General features: G+C 37.1%; 1 protein-coding gene across 6 annotated transcripts in view; it reads right to left on the minus strand.

Annotated features, from left to right (window-relative positions):
* The window catches only part of PDE4B (phosphodiesterase 4B), a 601,639-nt gene that overhangs the window by 208,482 nt on the left and 379,111 nt on the right, over positions 1–14,046 (minus strand). The window contains exon 1 of one of the 6 annotated variants that reach the window (XM_082419764.1): positions 4,402–5,658. The exons of the other annotated variants lie outside the window; for them this stretch is intronic. Within the exon in view, the coding sequence (XP_082275890.1) occupies positions 4,402–4,451 (50 nt within the window). The 5' untranslated portion in view covers positions 4,452–5,658. Of the gene's footprint in view, positions 1–4,401; positions 5,659–14,046 lie in introns of those variants that run through there. 6 annotated transcript variants of the gene reach the window in all.

A 14,046-nucleotide genomic window follows, 5' to 3' on the forward strand; every position in this document is an offset into this window, starting at 1 on the left:
CTTCAACCTTCTAATTATCACAAGAAAATTAAATTACTGCGTTACTCTGAGAAAGAAGTCTTAGCCCTCTAACTTACTGTGATTGGCATAGTGGGGATTACTTTGGGGAGCTGCAATTTAAGGCAGGGGATATTCCAAGAGTGGAAGTCCTCGTAGGCTTTAGAAAGTGTCTATGCCCCACTGCGGTATTAGATCTGTGGTTCTGTAGGCTGGACCCTCTCAAGACATTATCTATCAGATTAGCTTTTCTTCAGTCTATCTTCAGCTCAGCTATGCAATCAAAGAGGAAGCTGCATTTCTGATTCAGAGGAAGGTATTAGGAGCAAGCTAACATCCCTTCCTGCAATCAACTGTCAGGGTAATGTTAGGTCTTCTACTAAATAGATAGCTGGAGCCATCTGCCTTTAACCAGCGTATAATACGAAGCACTACGTAGCTGTTGATACTAAATAAGAATGTCTTCCTTCTTCATCTTTTCTCTACTGACTTTTCAAGGAAATAATCTCATGGGAAAGGTTTATTTCTCTGCCCCAAATTTGAGGCAAACGCATTCACACTTCTCTTGCATAGGCCCAACAATTAGCTTCATGCTGGTAACAGCAAATATGTGATGATCGATAGAGTTCTCTTACTTAGAAGCGTGTGCTTTGCTTGAGCAGGCTGTATGCAGTTCCTTTAAATAGCATAGGAAGGAAGAAGTAATGTAATTCTTCAAATATTATATACACTTTTCCTCATTAAAGTAGGCTCACAGGCATTCACTCATACTGCTAGTGTTATGGTGAAAGTCTCAAGAGTAGGATAATGTCTATAGCACAGAGAAAATTATGAATATATTTTTTGGAAGTCTTGGTTGTTTACATTCCAGCTAAATAAATTAGTTGTTGATTGAAATGAGTTTTTCTGCTCTCTGTACCTATCAGTGACTACCAGTAAAAGATAATGTATTTGAATTTTTGTGAGTATTCAAATTTTACTGTTTTTTAACTTCATCACAGGGACCTGGTCTCGGGCACATTTTTTCCTTTTGGGTAATTAAAGCAAAGGGCCTTCTCTGAGCTAAAAAAAAAAGAGTATCTTTCACGACATAATTGCACACAGGACTGTAACCTAATGGTCAAAAATCAGCTCTTGAACGTTAGTTTCTGTGTGGTGTTTAGCAGTGACAAATACACTCTCTCAGGCTCTATAGATTTTCTATCTATTGTTTCAAAGAATAAACAAGTATTTACTGATTTCTGGAAACATTTACAAATCTGTAACTTAGCTTCTAATATGATTACCTTGGGAGCCAACACAGTTTCAAGTTAAGCCCATAATCCCACCTACTAAACATACTAAATGTAGGTGTGCCCTGCTTTAAGGAACCATGCAGTACAAAATATACGTTTACATAAAACAAATAAATTGGGAAGTAATTTTACTATAAAAATAGTTCTTCTTCTTGCTAAAGGATTTCCCCTAGGGTTCCTTTAAAGTTTAGTTCCGCTAGTGCATTTAAGTGATGTTTATGTATAATTAAACATTGAAAATGTAGAGCTCAATTTTATTTTCTCACTGAATTCACCATTAGCTATAGCTCAACTGGAAAAAAAAGTGTCGGTAAAATAACTAAAAAAAATTATGTAAGTCAAACGAGCCCAACTAGAAAAAATAACTTTACACTTAACTCTTAAGGAATTGATAAAAAGAGATAAATCTTATCAGGTAGAGGGCCTATAAGGGTACTCTAGGCAGCTTTCCAAGCCTTTAGCTGTTGAACCTTGAAAACATTTTAATTGAACAATTTACTTGTGAAGTTCCATTTTGATCATTGAAAATTGCCATCAAAGAGTTGACCGAGCCATTGGGTCACCTCGAAGATTCTTATACACACAAATAGACTTTTGTGGGTTTAGTAGCACTTGCCTGAATTTTTTTTTTTTTTTGCCTGAATTTTTTCCTCCAAAAATATTGAGAATAGAATACTACTCTACTTCTATGAAAGCCGCCTTTGCTTTCGTAGAAAACACTCAAACCAGTCTCTGCTTCCAGGCTGGCGCCACACAGTGGTCTATGGTCTTCCCTGCTTTAAGACCCTTAATGGTCCCTCGTACTTTTGGGGATAAAGTTGAAATTATTATGAGGGCTTATCTAGCCCTGTCTGTCTTTTCTGCATCGTCTCAGGCATCCACTTCCCTTCTTATGATTTGGAACAGCAACAGCTTTTCCCCAAATGAATCATGCTCAGCTATGTTACACCTGGAAGTTCTTTCTTCTGATTCTCTGTCTAGTTTTGGCCTACTTATCCAACAGAATTCTAGTTATGAATCACTTCCTTTATGCCCCCATCTGATATAGGTGAAGCCAAAGAAGGTTATAACATACATTATTGTTTTAACACATTGATTTATAATCAGTGATTTATTTGTGGGTTTATTCTATCTGATGGTTACACAACTTTAGATCCCAGAAGCCTAGAGCAGTACTTAGTACATAGTAAGTGCTCAATAAATGTATGTTGGAAAGCTGAATGAATCAACCATATCAATGGATTAGTGGAATTTTTAAAAAGTTAATTTGAACAGCATACCATGACTAAAAAGATCCCCTGGATTTTCAACAAAACGCTAACCAATTTATAAATATTTGAAGGTGATGAGATAAGGAGTAAAGAGGCTAATATTTGTTAAGTTAATTATTTGGACTAGGCACTGTGCTACTTTTCATCTCATTTAAATACCACAGACACATAATACCTATATCATTTTTCATATTTCATTCTTATTATAACTTAGAGTTATTGAGAGTTTCATATGTGCCAGTAACTGTGTTAGGTGATTCACATCATGTCACTTAATTGTCACAGCATTTCAAGGGAAGCATTATAACTTCATTTACAAACAAGAAAATTAGCGCTCTGACCTGCCCAAGCTCATAGAGTTGGTAAACAATGAAGCTGAGATTTTCACTCACACTGATCTGGTTCTCTAGTCAGTGTTTATTTCATCGAAACAACATCACATCACCCAAATTGTTTTTCAGAGGTCTATGAAGATATTAATAGGTTGCTCCACTCCCCAAAAAGGTTTTACAGTTAGATAAGTTTAAAATACTTTTTCCCTTTTTAAATATATCCTTTTTTAGAAATTCGCAATGACATTAGTTGTGTATCACAGCTCTGAAAGCATTAAGAAATCTGCATAACTATCTAACCAAGTGTTTTCAAGTTTTAAGAAACTGCCTCCTTTTCCTTTCTTCACAGACCACTCACATTACACCCCATAAAGTTCATGACTGCCTTCAACTTAAGTTATACTAAAATAGGGTAAAAGGGGTTCTTTTGACCCCAACTTCTTTTGAATTCCATTCTTGATGGGAAGATTAGAAATTCTAAGTTCCTTTTCCTTTCATGACCCCTTTATTTTCAATTGACCCTAGCAAAAAATACATGATCAGGAAAAATTGTGGTCTGATTTATGAGAACTAATTATGCTCAAAATTGAAAGTATTTTTCTTCTCTGATTTACTCATCAATACCACCAGAAGTATTTGTTGAATGAACTGCCTGAAACCTATGCTACGCACTGGGCAAAAAATTATGCCAGCTGTAATTTCTGTCCTCTGGAAGCCTTGGCATTCAGAGAGTTGGAAAATGAAATCCCCAAATAAGCAATGCCTGTGTTTAAAATGTATGCTCATATTCCTCTGTTTTGATGTATATGTCAATCTGGGACTGTGAGATGCTACCAGGCTAAATCAGTGTAAAATCACACAAATCACTGCTTGGTTCTACCCATTGTCTCCCATGTACCCAGAATTCCATGTTTCTTATTGTCTTAACTCTCAAAATGAAGACACAGTTCATAGACAGCGAAATATTTAAACAATGCAAAGTAGTTTACCTCTCTCCCACAGCTCTAAACAACAAGATTTTTAAGAATATTCAACTATTCATTAGCCACATAAAAATACATATTTGAGAATGGTTAAAAAAATCTTTACAATTTGTAGTAACTGCTCATTACCTTATATTTCTTTTCGTAAGAGTCTAATAAAGGAAAGCTTTTCAGAAAGTCTTACTTTAAATTTCAAGTTGAGAAAAGTGAACATCATTCACAAATTTTACCATGGCCTGAGGAAACAGATAGTTTATTCTTACAGAAAAATTTCATCCAATTCACTATCTACTCCTATAACCTAAAAAAAAAAAAAGATAATGTAAAGAACTTTTAATATATGAAGGTACTCAAAGTATTTTTCCTAAAAAAAATCACACAATTTTACAAAGCATAACATTTTCCCGTTGTTTTGTTTATATTTATTTCTTATTATTCAGTGATTTTAAATATGAAACCATGTCTCAGCTCTATTCCTGAACTGTCAGATGAAGTTTGTTGTTCACAGCGTTACCACACCTACCATATCCATGAATGTCTCCGGGGAGGAGGTAAATCTCCAACATGCAGCATCCTGAAGGGCTGGTGCTGTCTCAGTATCCCAGCACTCAGGAACTTAGTTCATTTCATTAATTTCCCTGTGTTCTTGAGGCCACATAGTTATTGCTTAGCTCTTTGTCCTTTTAATTTTCTTTCCGATGGCATGCCACTTCCCATTGCAGAGTAGATATCATTTTCGATATGAATACAAATGACTTAGCAATCAACATGTAAGCATTCAGCTGGAACATCATCAGTGGTTTCCTTTAGACATCAAATGAGAAAATCGATTTTCAGTCACATCTGAATGATAGCTTCCCATGGTGCGTGGAGCATTTCTTCCAATTTACCTCAGAAAAGGAAAGCATTTGAGTTTCTAAAATTGTTGAAAAATCTCCCTTTAAACAGTATCCTCTGTTTTCTCTCTCATTTTGCATTTTCTCCTCCATGCCTGGTGATGTGTCAGCATGTTTTCGGGTTTTCTTTTAACTGAGGTAGTGATCAGATTAATCAAATACAATTCTCTCTCCTTCTACCTTTTGCTTTGCGTTTGGAGCTATCAAACCTCCTGTCTGACTCGTTCTGCGTTGTTTAGCCCATTCAGGGCACGATGAAAGAACACCTAACACACAGGGTCAGATTTCCTGAATGACATATGTTAGACCATAACAAAGGAGAAAACCCTGGAGAGATTATAAGTCCTTTTCATCGCAGGAGATTACAGAGCAAAGAAAATGTCTATGTTACACAAAGAAATAACAGCGTGACTGGAATAACAAATTCTCCTTTGCCCAGGTTTGGGATCAACATCCCTGACTGCTCTAAGCATGCTGGTGTGCATTTAAACTTCCACCTCTAGCCCAGGAAGACCGGCCTTTAAGCAGATACAATAGCCCTTAACAGCCACTAGGATCATCATTAACACCACACAGCAGTAAACAGGTTCAAAGATCCTCAGATCCTGAAGAACTAAAGGCATCTTCCAGAGTGACAAATTATACCCCAAAGACATTCAACAGAAAAGACAAGGGTCTCAGCATTCTGGATCTCTGAGTGGAATGTGATCATGGCTACAGCTCACAGTGACAAACACTGGTTTGCAATCAAATGAGACATGTCTGCATGGCTTCCCCTTTGTCTCTTATTATAGGACTTAGTCTTATTTAACATCCTTCTGGATCCTGATAATCCTGTATTTTAACTGGATCTGTGCTACTAAAGGGATACCCAGTTTCTTTACTTCAGATTTGCCTCCACATTTCAACTTCCCAAACCTCACTATGTCCCAGAGAAGCTGACCTTAAGATAGGACTCATTTTATACAATGGCAGCAACAGGCATGAATTTATATACAAAATGTATATATATATATATATATATATATACATACACACAGGTGATCAAAACTTAGACATGAAAACCAGTTTTCTAACTGGACTTCCTCTTGTGTCCTGGCCCCGCTACAGTCTATTGTCAAAATAGTAGCCACAGTAGTTCTTTAAAAACCTAACTCAGGTCACATCATTCATCAGCTGAACACGTCCAGTTGTTCCCCCTTTCATTCAAAGCGAGAGATAAAGTCCTTACAGTGATGTACGAGGCCCTAGTACAATCCCCAAGATCTCCCTAACCCCACTACTCACTAGGTGTTCCCTTCCTCACTCTACTTGAGCTTGAGCTGGTCCTTTGCTGTGTGTAGAACATGCCAGGCATGCTTCTGCCTCAGGGAGTTTTCAATGGGTATTCTCTCTGCCTAAGATGCTCTTCCCCAGTTCCCTCTCTGGCCCATGCCCACACTTCCTTAAGTCATTGCTCAAATGTCCCCTTATTACTGAGACCTCCCCTGACCACTCCTAACCTGACACTCTCTTTACCTTGCTTTATTATGTTTGTGCACAGCATTCATCACCTTCTCACATACCTAATTTATTTATTGTTTGCATCATCTGTATCCTCGCACTAGAATGTGACTGCAAGAGAAACAAGATTCCTGCTGCTTTATTGTCAGTGCCTACTTTAGTGCCTAGTTCACAGGCTTACAGCTCACAAGAAAGAAGGTAGTTGGTCCAGTTCATAATTAAACAGAAGTTTTGGGCTTCCCTGGTGGCGCAGTGGTTGAGAATCTGCTTGCCAATGCAGGGGACACGGGTTCAAGCCCTGGTCTGAGAAGATCCCACATGCTGCGGAGCAACTGGGCCCGTGAGCCACAACTACTGAGCCTGCGCATCTGGAGCCTGTGCTCCGCAACAAGAGAGGCCGCGATAGTGAGAGGCCCGCGCACAGAGATGAAGAGTGGCCCCCGCTTGTCGCAACTAGAGGAAGCCCTCGCACAGAAACAAAGACCCAACACAGCCAAAAATAAATAAATAAATATATAAATAAATTAAATAAATTAAATAAATAAATAAATAAATAAAATAAACAGAAGTTTTTATGAAAATAATATTTTGGGTCAGGATGAATGTTCCAGTAACTCTCCTACAGGAAAAAGTTTTATTTTCTTTTGTGGTTTAGGGAGCAATATAATTGTTGAGAAGGACTAAACAGAAGAGAGAGGCATTGGGGAATGTAGTTCATTTAATACAATAGGGCAGCATGATGGCTTTTGAAAATGCTAAAAAGGATTGTTTTTAGATTATGAAGGAAATATAAAATTAGCAAAGGCTATCTGGGAAGACTTTGATAAGGGGAATTTTAAAGATATATGCCTAATTCACTACCACAACTACCGCAAGAGACTATGCTTTTACTCTTGGAAATAGAAAAAAAGGCACCTTATATTCATTTTCAGTTCCATAGGATTATCAAAAAGCTTAAGTTCCCTTTTTTTTAAATAACAGCTTTATTGAGATATAATTCACATGCCATAAAATTCAACTTTATCAAGTGTCCAATTTGATAGTTTTTAGTATATTCACAGTCACGCGACCATCACCACCATCAATTTTAGAACATTTTCATCATCCGAAAAAGAAATTCCATCTCCATTACCTTGCCCCTAGCCCCTGGTAACCACTAACCTACTTTCTGTTTCTATGGATTTGCCTATTCTGAACATTTCATATAAATGGAATCATATAATATGTGACTTTTTTCACTTACCATTAAGTTTTTAAGGTCCATTCATGTTGTAGCATGTATCAGTACTTCATTCCTTTTTATTGCTAAAAAATATTCCATTTTATGCATATATCACATAAATGAATATATGTTGATTGCCATTTTAGTTGTTTCCATTTTTTGGCTATTATGTATGAATAATGCTTCTATGAACACTCAAATACAAGTTTTTGTGTAAATGTATGTTTGCATTTTTCCTGGATATACACCTAGGAGTGAAATTGCTGGATCATATCATAACTCTACGTTTTACATTTTGAGAAACAGTCAAATTATTTCCAAAGTGGCCACACCACTTTTCAATGTCATCAACAATATCTGAGGGTTCCCCTGTTACACTGGTGGTGGGAATGTAAATTGGTGGAGCCACTATGGAGAACAGTATGGAAGTTCCTTAAAAACTAAAAATAGAGCCACCATATGATCTGAGATCCCACTTTTGGGCATATTTCTGGAGAAAACTATAATTTGAAAAGATACATGCACTCCAATGTTCATAGCAGCACTATTTACAATAGCCAAGACATGGTAGCAATCTAAATGTCCATTAACAGAAGAATGGATAAAGAAGATATGGTACATATATACAATGGAATATTACTCAGCCATAAAAAAGGATGAATTAATGCCATTTGAAGCAACATGGATGGACCTAGAGATTACCACACTAAGTGAAGGAAGTCAGATAGAGAAAGACAAATATCATGTGATATCACTTATAGATACAAATGAACTTATTTATAAAACAGAAATAAACTCACAGACACAGAAAACAAACTTATGGTTACCAAAAGGGAATGGTAGGTGGAGGGATAAATTAAAAGTTGGAGATTAAAATATATATTCTACTATATATGGAGTAGATAACCAACAAGGACCTACTGTATAGCACAGGGAACTATATTCAATATCTTGTAATAACCTATAATAGAAAAGAATCTAAAAAAGAATATATAGAGATATATTCTATATCTATGTCCATATATGCATAACTGAATCACTTTGCTGTACACCTGAAACAAACACAACATTGTAAAACAACTGCATTTCAATAAAAAAATTTTTTTTAAATGTCTGTGGATTCCAATTTCTTTACATCCTCTCCAACATTTGTTATTGTCTGTCTTTGTTATAGCCATTTTAATGGATGTGAAGTGTTATCTCATTGTGGTTTTGATTTGCATTTCTCTAATAACTAATGATGTTGAGCATATTTTCATGTGGTTATTGGCCATTTGTGTATTTTCTTCAGAGAAATGTCTATTCAAATATTTTGCCCATTTTTAAATTGGATTATTTGGCTTTTTATCGTTGAGTTTCAAAAATTCTTCATATATTCTGGAAATAACTCCCTTATCAGATATATAATTTGCAAATATTATCTCCCATTCTAATGATTGTCTTTTCATTTTTTAAAAAAAATTAATTAATTAATTTATTTTTTTGGCTGTGTTCGTTTCTGTGCGAGGGTCTTCGTTTCTGTGCAAGGTCTTTCTCTAGTTGTGGCAAGCAGGGGCCACTCTTCATCGCGGTGCGCGGGCCTCTCACTATCGCGGCCTCTCTTGTTGCGGAGCACAGGCTCCAGACGCGCAGGCTCAGTAGTTGTGGCTCACGGGCCTAGTTGCTCCGCGGCATGTGGGATCTTCCCAGACCAGGGCTCCAACCTGCGTCCCCTGCATTGGCAAGCAGATTCTCAACCACTGCGCCACCAGGGAAGCCCTGTCTTTTCATTTCTTAATGGTATCCTTGGAAGCACAAAAGTTTATGATCTCAATGAAGCCCAAGGACGTAATTAACAAGATAGAGTGGTAGCACAGGGATTCAAACGCAAGTTAAAGAAACTAAGTCTGAGAGACAGCTTGCTCATGGTCACTCATCTAGAAGAACCCAGAGTCAGGGCCCAAACCTAAATCCTCTGACTCTGTATTTCATGTGCAGTATGTCATGCTGCCTATAACAGATATTGTTGGTCTTCTCATAAAAGCTGAACTACTGGTAGTAGAAATTCCTCACGATGGGGAAAATAAAGAGTATACATATGAAATACATTACTCTAGGATTATGTCTGCAAAATGGATTTCTTTTGGATTTCTACTAATGCATGTCTTGCTGATGGAGTGGATCCCAGTTTCCAGCTGAGAGGGCTGGGCAACATCAGGAAATAAATGGAAGAATAGTGACGGCAGAGACTTGCATACTTATAGACCAACACATCTTAAGATTTGTGCTTAAAGCTCACAAGGAGGAAAAGCAACAGGGAAAAACAATGTTATCTGATAGCACAAAGACACGTAGGCCATCCATCAACAGCTAATAGCACGAAAGACACCAACAGCTAATAGCACAAAAGACACTTTGCCTGAGCAGGCCGTTTTTCTTTTAGCAATAAGTCACGCACCAGTGCCGGGTGGAGATATTCCCAGGCTGGCGCTGAAAATCTGAAGTGTGATGGGCAGCTGGACAGCCTTTAACTACTTAAATAGGGCATCACTTATCTTATTTCACTAATTTTTAACCTCACTAGTTTTAAATGACATTTAAAAAAAATTATTTTACTCAGAAACAATTTTACATGCTGAAACGTGATCTTATTAGTTCAAGTATCTTACAATAAATGTGGCTCTGAACAAAATCTTATGGGCTAAGGAATTTGAAAAGTTATTTCCAAGCCATCTCCTAACATGGGTATTTCTTTGATATAAAAAATTAGAATCTATACTATTTGACCTAGAAATAGTAAAAGCAATAATAATGATTAACAGTAGTAATAAACAATAATTATTATTACTTATAAGCAATAATTACTATTACTTATTAATATTAGTTACTACTATTATTATTTTTACATTAGTAATAATAGTATTATTTTAAGTGATAGTGATGAGATTAATAATAATAATGATGATAATAATACCTTTTACATAGTACTTTGGAGTTTACAAAATGCTTTCACATATATTGTTGCATTTAATCCTCATCACAACCTTCTAGGGTTGAGTATCCTATCTTCATTTTATAGATAAGGAAATTGAGATCCAGATTCAGTCTCAACAAACATCAGTGTATCAGGTGTATGCTAGGTATTGCCACCCATGCAATCTTATCTACCACTCACAACACCATTTGAGGAAGGTATTGTTAATTCCATTCTGCAGATGAATCTCAAGGAGAATTAAAATTTGCCCAATTCTATAGCTAGTAAGAAGCAGTAAAGAAATTTGAGCACAAAATTTTTTTTGACTCCAAAGTTGTGCTCTTCTAGTAAGAAACCATAACTCCTGAGAATGTTTATAAATTAAATTGTTTGACAAAAAGTTTTCATGGTGATTATAAAGATGGGAAGCTGTATTTTGCTTCTGAGCCTCAACAAGAAAAACAATGGCAATAAAAATAAAAATGGTTCACATTCATTGAATACTTACTATATGTCAAACATTGGGTTAAGTAAGCACTTTGAACTTATTATCATTTAATCCATATAACATCCCTATATTACTACATCTGTTTAAAATGTTGAAAACTGAAACTAAGAGAAGTTTCAATAACCTACCCATGACCCCAGTATGGTTAATTGACTTCAAGTCACGTTGAATTGGGTCTTCTGTTTCTCACAAACAAAAACACAATAGGTAATTCATCTATCCATTATCCTAATGATTGGCAATCCCTTAATTCATTTCTCAGTTTATCTTAGGTCCAGCACCAGTCGTCCACGCACTGTGACTGGAAACCAGTATAGACTGGGCAGCAAGCTGAGATCTGTAGTTACAGAACAGAGAGAAGCTAGCTGGCTTACCCGAGATCTGATATACGAGCTAACAAAATATACCGGCTCTGTTAGATACTAATCCCAGATGACAGCATCGACAGACTGTGGAACAGCCGCTTTCCCTTGCCTGGAAGCCACAGATTGTTAGGTTCTGTGTGTGTGTGTGTGTGTGTGTGTGTGTGTGTGTGTGTGTGTGAGATTAAAGGGTCACCAGGATGATAGAAAGCAAAGTAGGCAAGTCCATGAACCTTACTGCTAAAGAACCTTGTGAAAGCACAGCTTGTCCTGTGCATTAGTTTTCAATTAAGGATAAAGTGAGGCCGCAGAAAATCCTTAGAGCCTCAAGGCACCTGAGCACTGACCATTTTGTACTCTAAAAGTGTGGAGCTTCCAAAGACCCTCACAATACCAACACTGACTAGAGCACTTTTTTTTTTTTTAATTTATTTATTTATGGCTGTGTTGGGTCTTCGTTTCTGTGCGAGGGCTTTCTCTAGTTGCGGCAAGCGGCGCCCACTCTTCATCGCGGTGCGCGGGCCTCTCACTATCGCGGCCTCTCTTGTTGCGGAGCACAGGCTCCAGACGCGCAGGCTCAGTAATTGTGGCTCACGGGCCTAGTTGCTCCGCGGCATGTGGGATCTTCCCAGACCAGGGCTCGAACCCGTGTGCCCTGCATTGGCAGGCAGATTCTTAACCACTGCGCCACCAGGGAAGCCCTAGAGCACTCTTTTTTTCAGCAGTAAAAGTTCTTGGATTAAAACTAGATTTGATGAATACCTACTTGGCATTGATAAGTACCCACATTGGTTGTGATGAGTGTTAAGCGCTTTACATGGTTTCTCATTTAATTCTCCAAAGAAGCTTATATAATTTGATATCATTAACTCCATTTTAAAGATAGTGGAATCAAAGATGAACGAGATTAAGTTATATGCTGGGGGTCACAAAACTTGTGGGCGAATTTAGGAATTCAGCCCAGATATATTTGGCTTTAAAGCCCTTGCTCTGCGCTATCTGAAGCCTGAGTAGAATATTAGCCACCACTTATTAGCTGTGTGTCCCAGGATGAGTCATCGATACCATTGAGCCTCAGGATCTTCATCTTTAAACACAAATAATAACAGAGTTGCTGTGATGATGAAAGACAAATAGGTAAAATATAAATAATAATACTACCGACTTCATAGGTTTGGTAGATAACTTAAACAGAGAGTTTGCAATGAAAACCCCTGGTAGACAATAAGATACCATATAAATATGAATTTTAAAATAATTTGAGCTTCTGTGACTAAGAGATTCTAAAAAGATGAATTGATTTTCTTATTCAAAGAATTGAGTGTTAAACCAGAAACGCACTCAGAGTAAGATTATCCTGATACTTTAGACTTGGGTAATTATCAAAAGGCTTCCACGGAAGACAATTTCCCAGCACCCAGTCTAAGAACACATTCCAAAGAAAACAAAGGCTATTCTGTGTGCATGTGTGTGTGTTTCTATTGAGGTTTGCATGCCTGTTCCTGTTTGTGCATGTCGGTGCTACCATGAGCTTTACCAAACTGATTTTGCCTCTCAGTGTGGTCATCTGGAGCGGTCCAGATGTTCTGTGGGAGTTGTCAAGCACCCAATTTGAATGCCAAAAGAAAGGTGCTTACAGCAACCATTCCAAAATAACGTGTTTCCAAGATTTGGGAGTATGTATTATAATTTTCAAGAAAAAAAATAAGAACTGTTTTTTCATCTTTCAAAAGATTGGTTGTATCTGGATATTTAAAAATTCCTTCCTGACAGTGCACACATGTCCTTTAGGATTCGACTCTGATCTGGAAATAATAACCTATTGATGTTCTGACAGCGCCACTCTGGAATTATTGCTGGAGGGCTGGATGCCAACTTGGCTTCTGATCATGAAGGCTAAAGGAGAACCTCCTCCTGATGGCTCTTTGTTTTCATATTTAAATAAACCTTAGAGGCAAAGTCAGTATAATTAGATCTTCAGAGGCACTAAGATCTTTAGAAAACTTTCCATGAAAAAAAAAAAGATCTCAGAGGTCACTGAATCCAACTTGGTCATTTTGCAAATAAAGAAACTTAAACAGAAACTTGTGTAGGGGCACTTGAGTAGCTAGAAATTGTTTTCTATAACTATAGTAGATACTTGTCTCCATCAAAAAACAAACGAACAAAAGCAATAACAAATCCCTAAGTTGTGTTAAACTGTTGGCTGAGTGCTAACTCCGTTAGGAGGGTAGAAAGCTGTGGCAATGTGGTGTGGTGGACAACAGAGGAGGAGGCAATGCTTAGATACCCACAGACCTGAATTCAAATCTCATTTTGCCACTTAACAAGTTAGCAAGTAATTTAATTTCTCTGTACCTTAGAGAAAGGTTCGCATCTACAACATGGAGATAATACACTGTACTATTTAGTGTCAAAATTTTTAAATCTAAGAATTCCTTTTTTTTTTAGGGTGCTTTTTCTGCCACTCTTGGCACTGTGCCTAAATCATCACAGTGGCGCATTGGTTTGAGGTGACTCTTAGCCAGTGGAATGCTACTGATGTTCCTATCAAAAGCGCACACCACACCAACCCAAACTGAAATTTACATAATTGCTCTAATATGATGCATCTTCATTTATCTAGAAGAATCTGAAATCAAGGTTCTCAAATGTTTCCTCAGAATATTCTGGAGATATAACAAAATAGAAAGATGATCACTTTTTATAAGCCTTTGGGTTAGG

The sequence above is a fragment of the Balaenoptera physalus genome, assembly GCF_965194825.1.
Source record: "Balaenoptera physalus genome assembly, chromosome: 1".
Classification (NCBI taxonomy): Eukaryota; Metazoa; Chordata; class Mammalia; order Artiodactyla; family Balaenopteridae; genus Balaenoptera; species Balaenoptera physalus.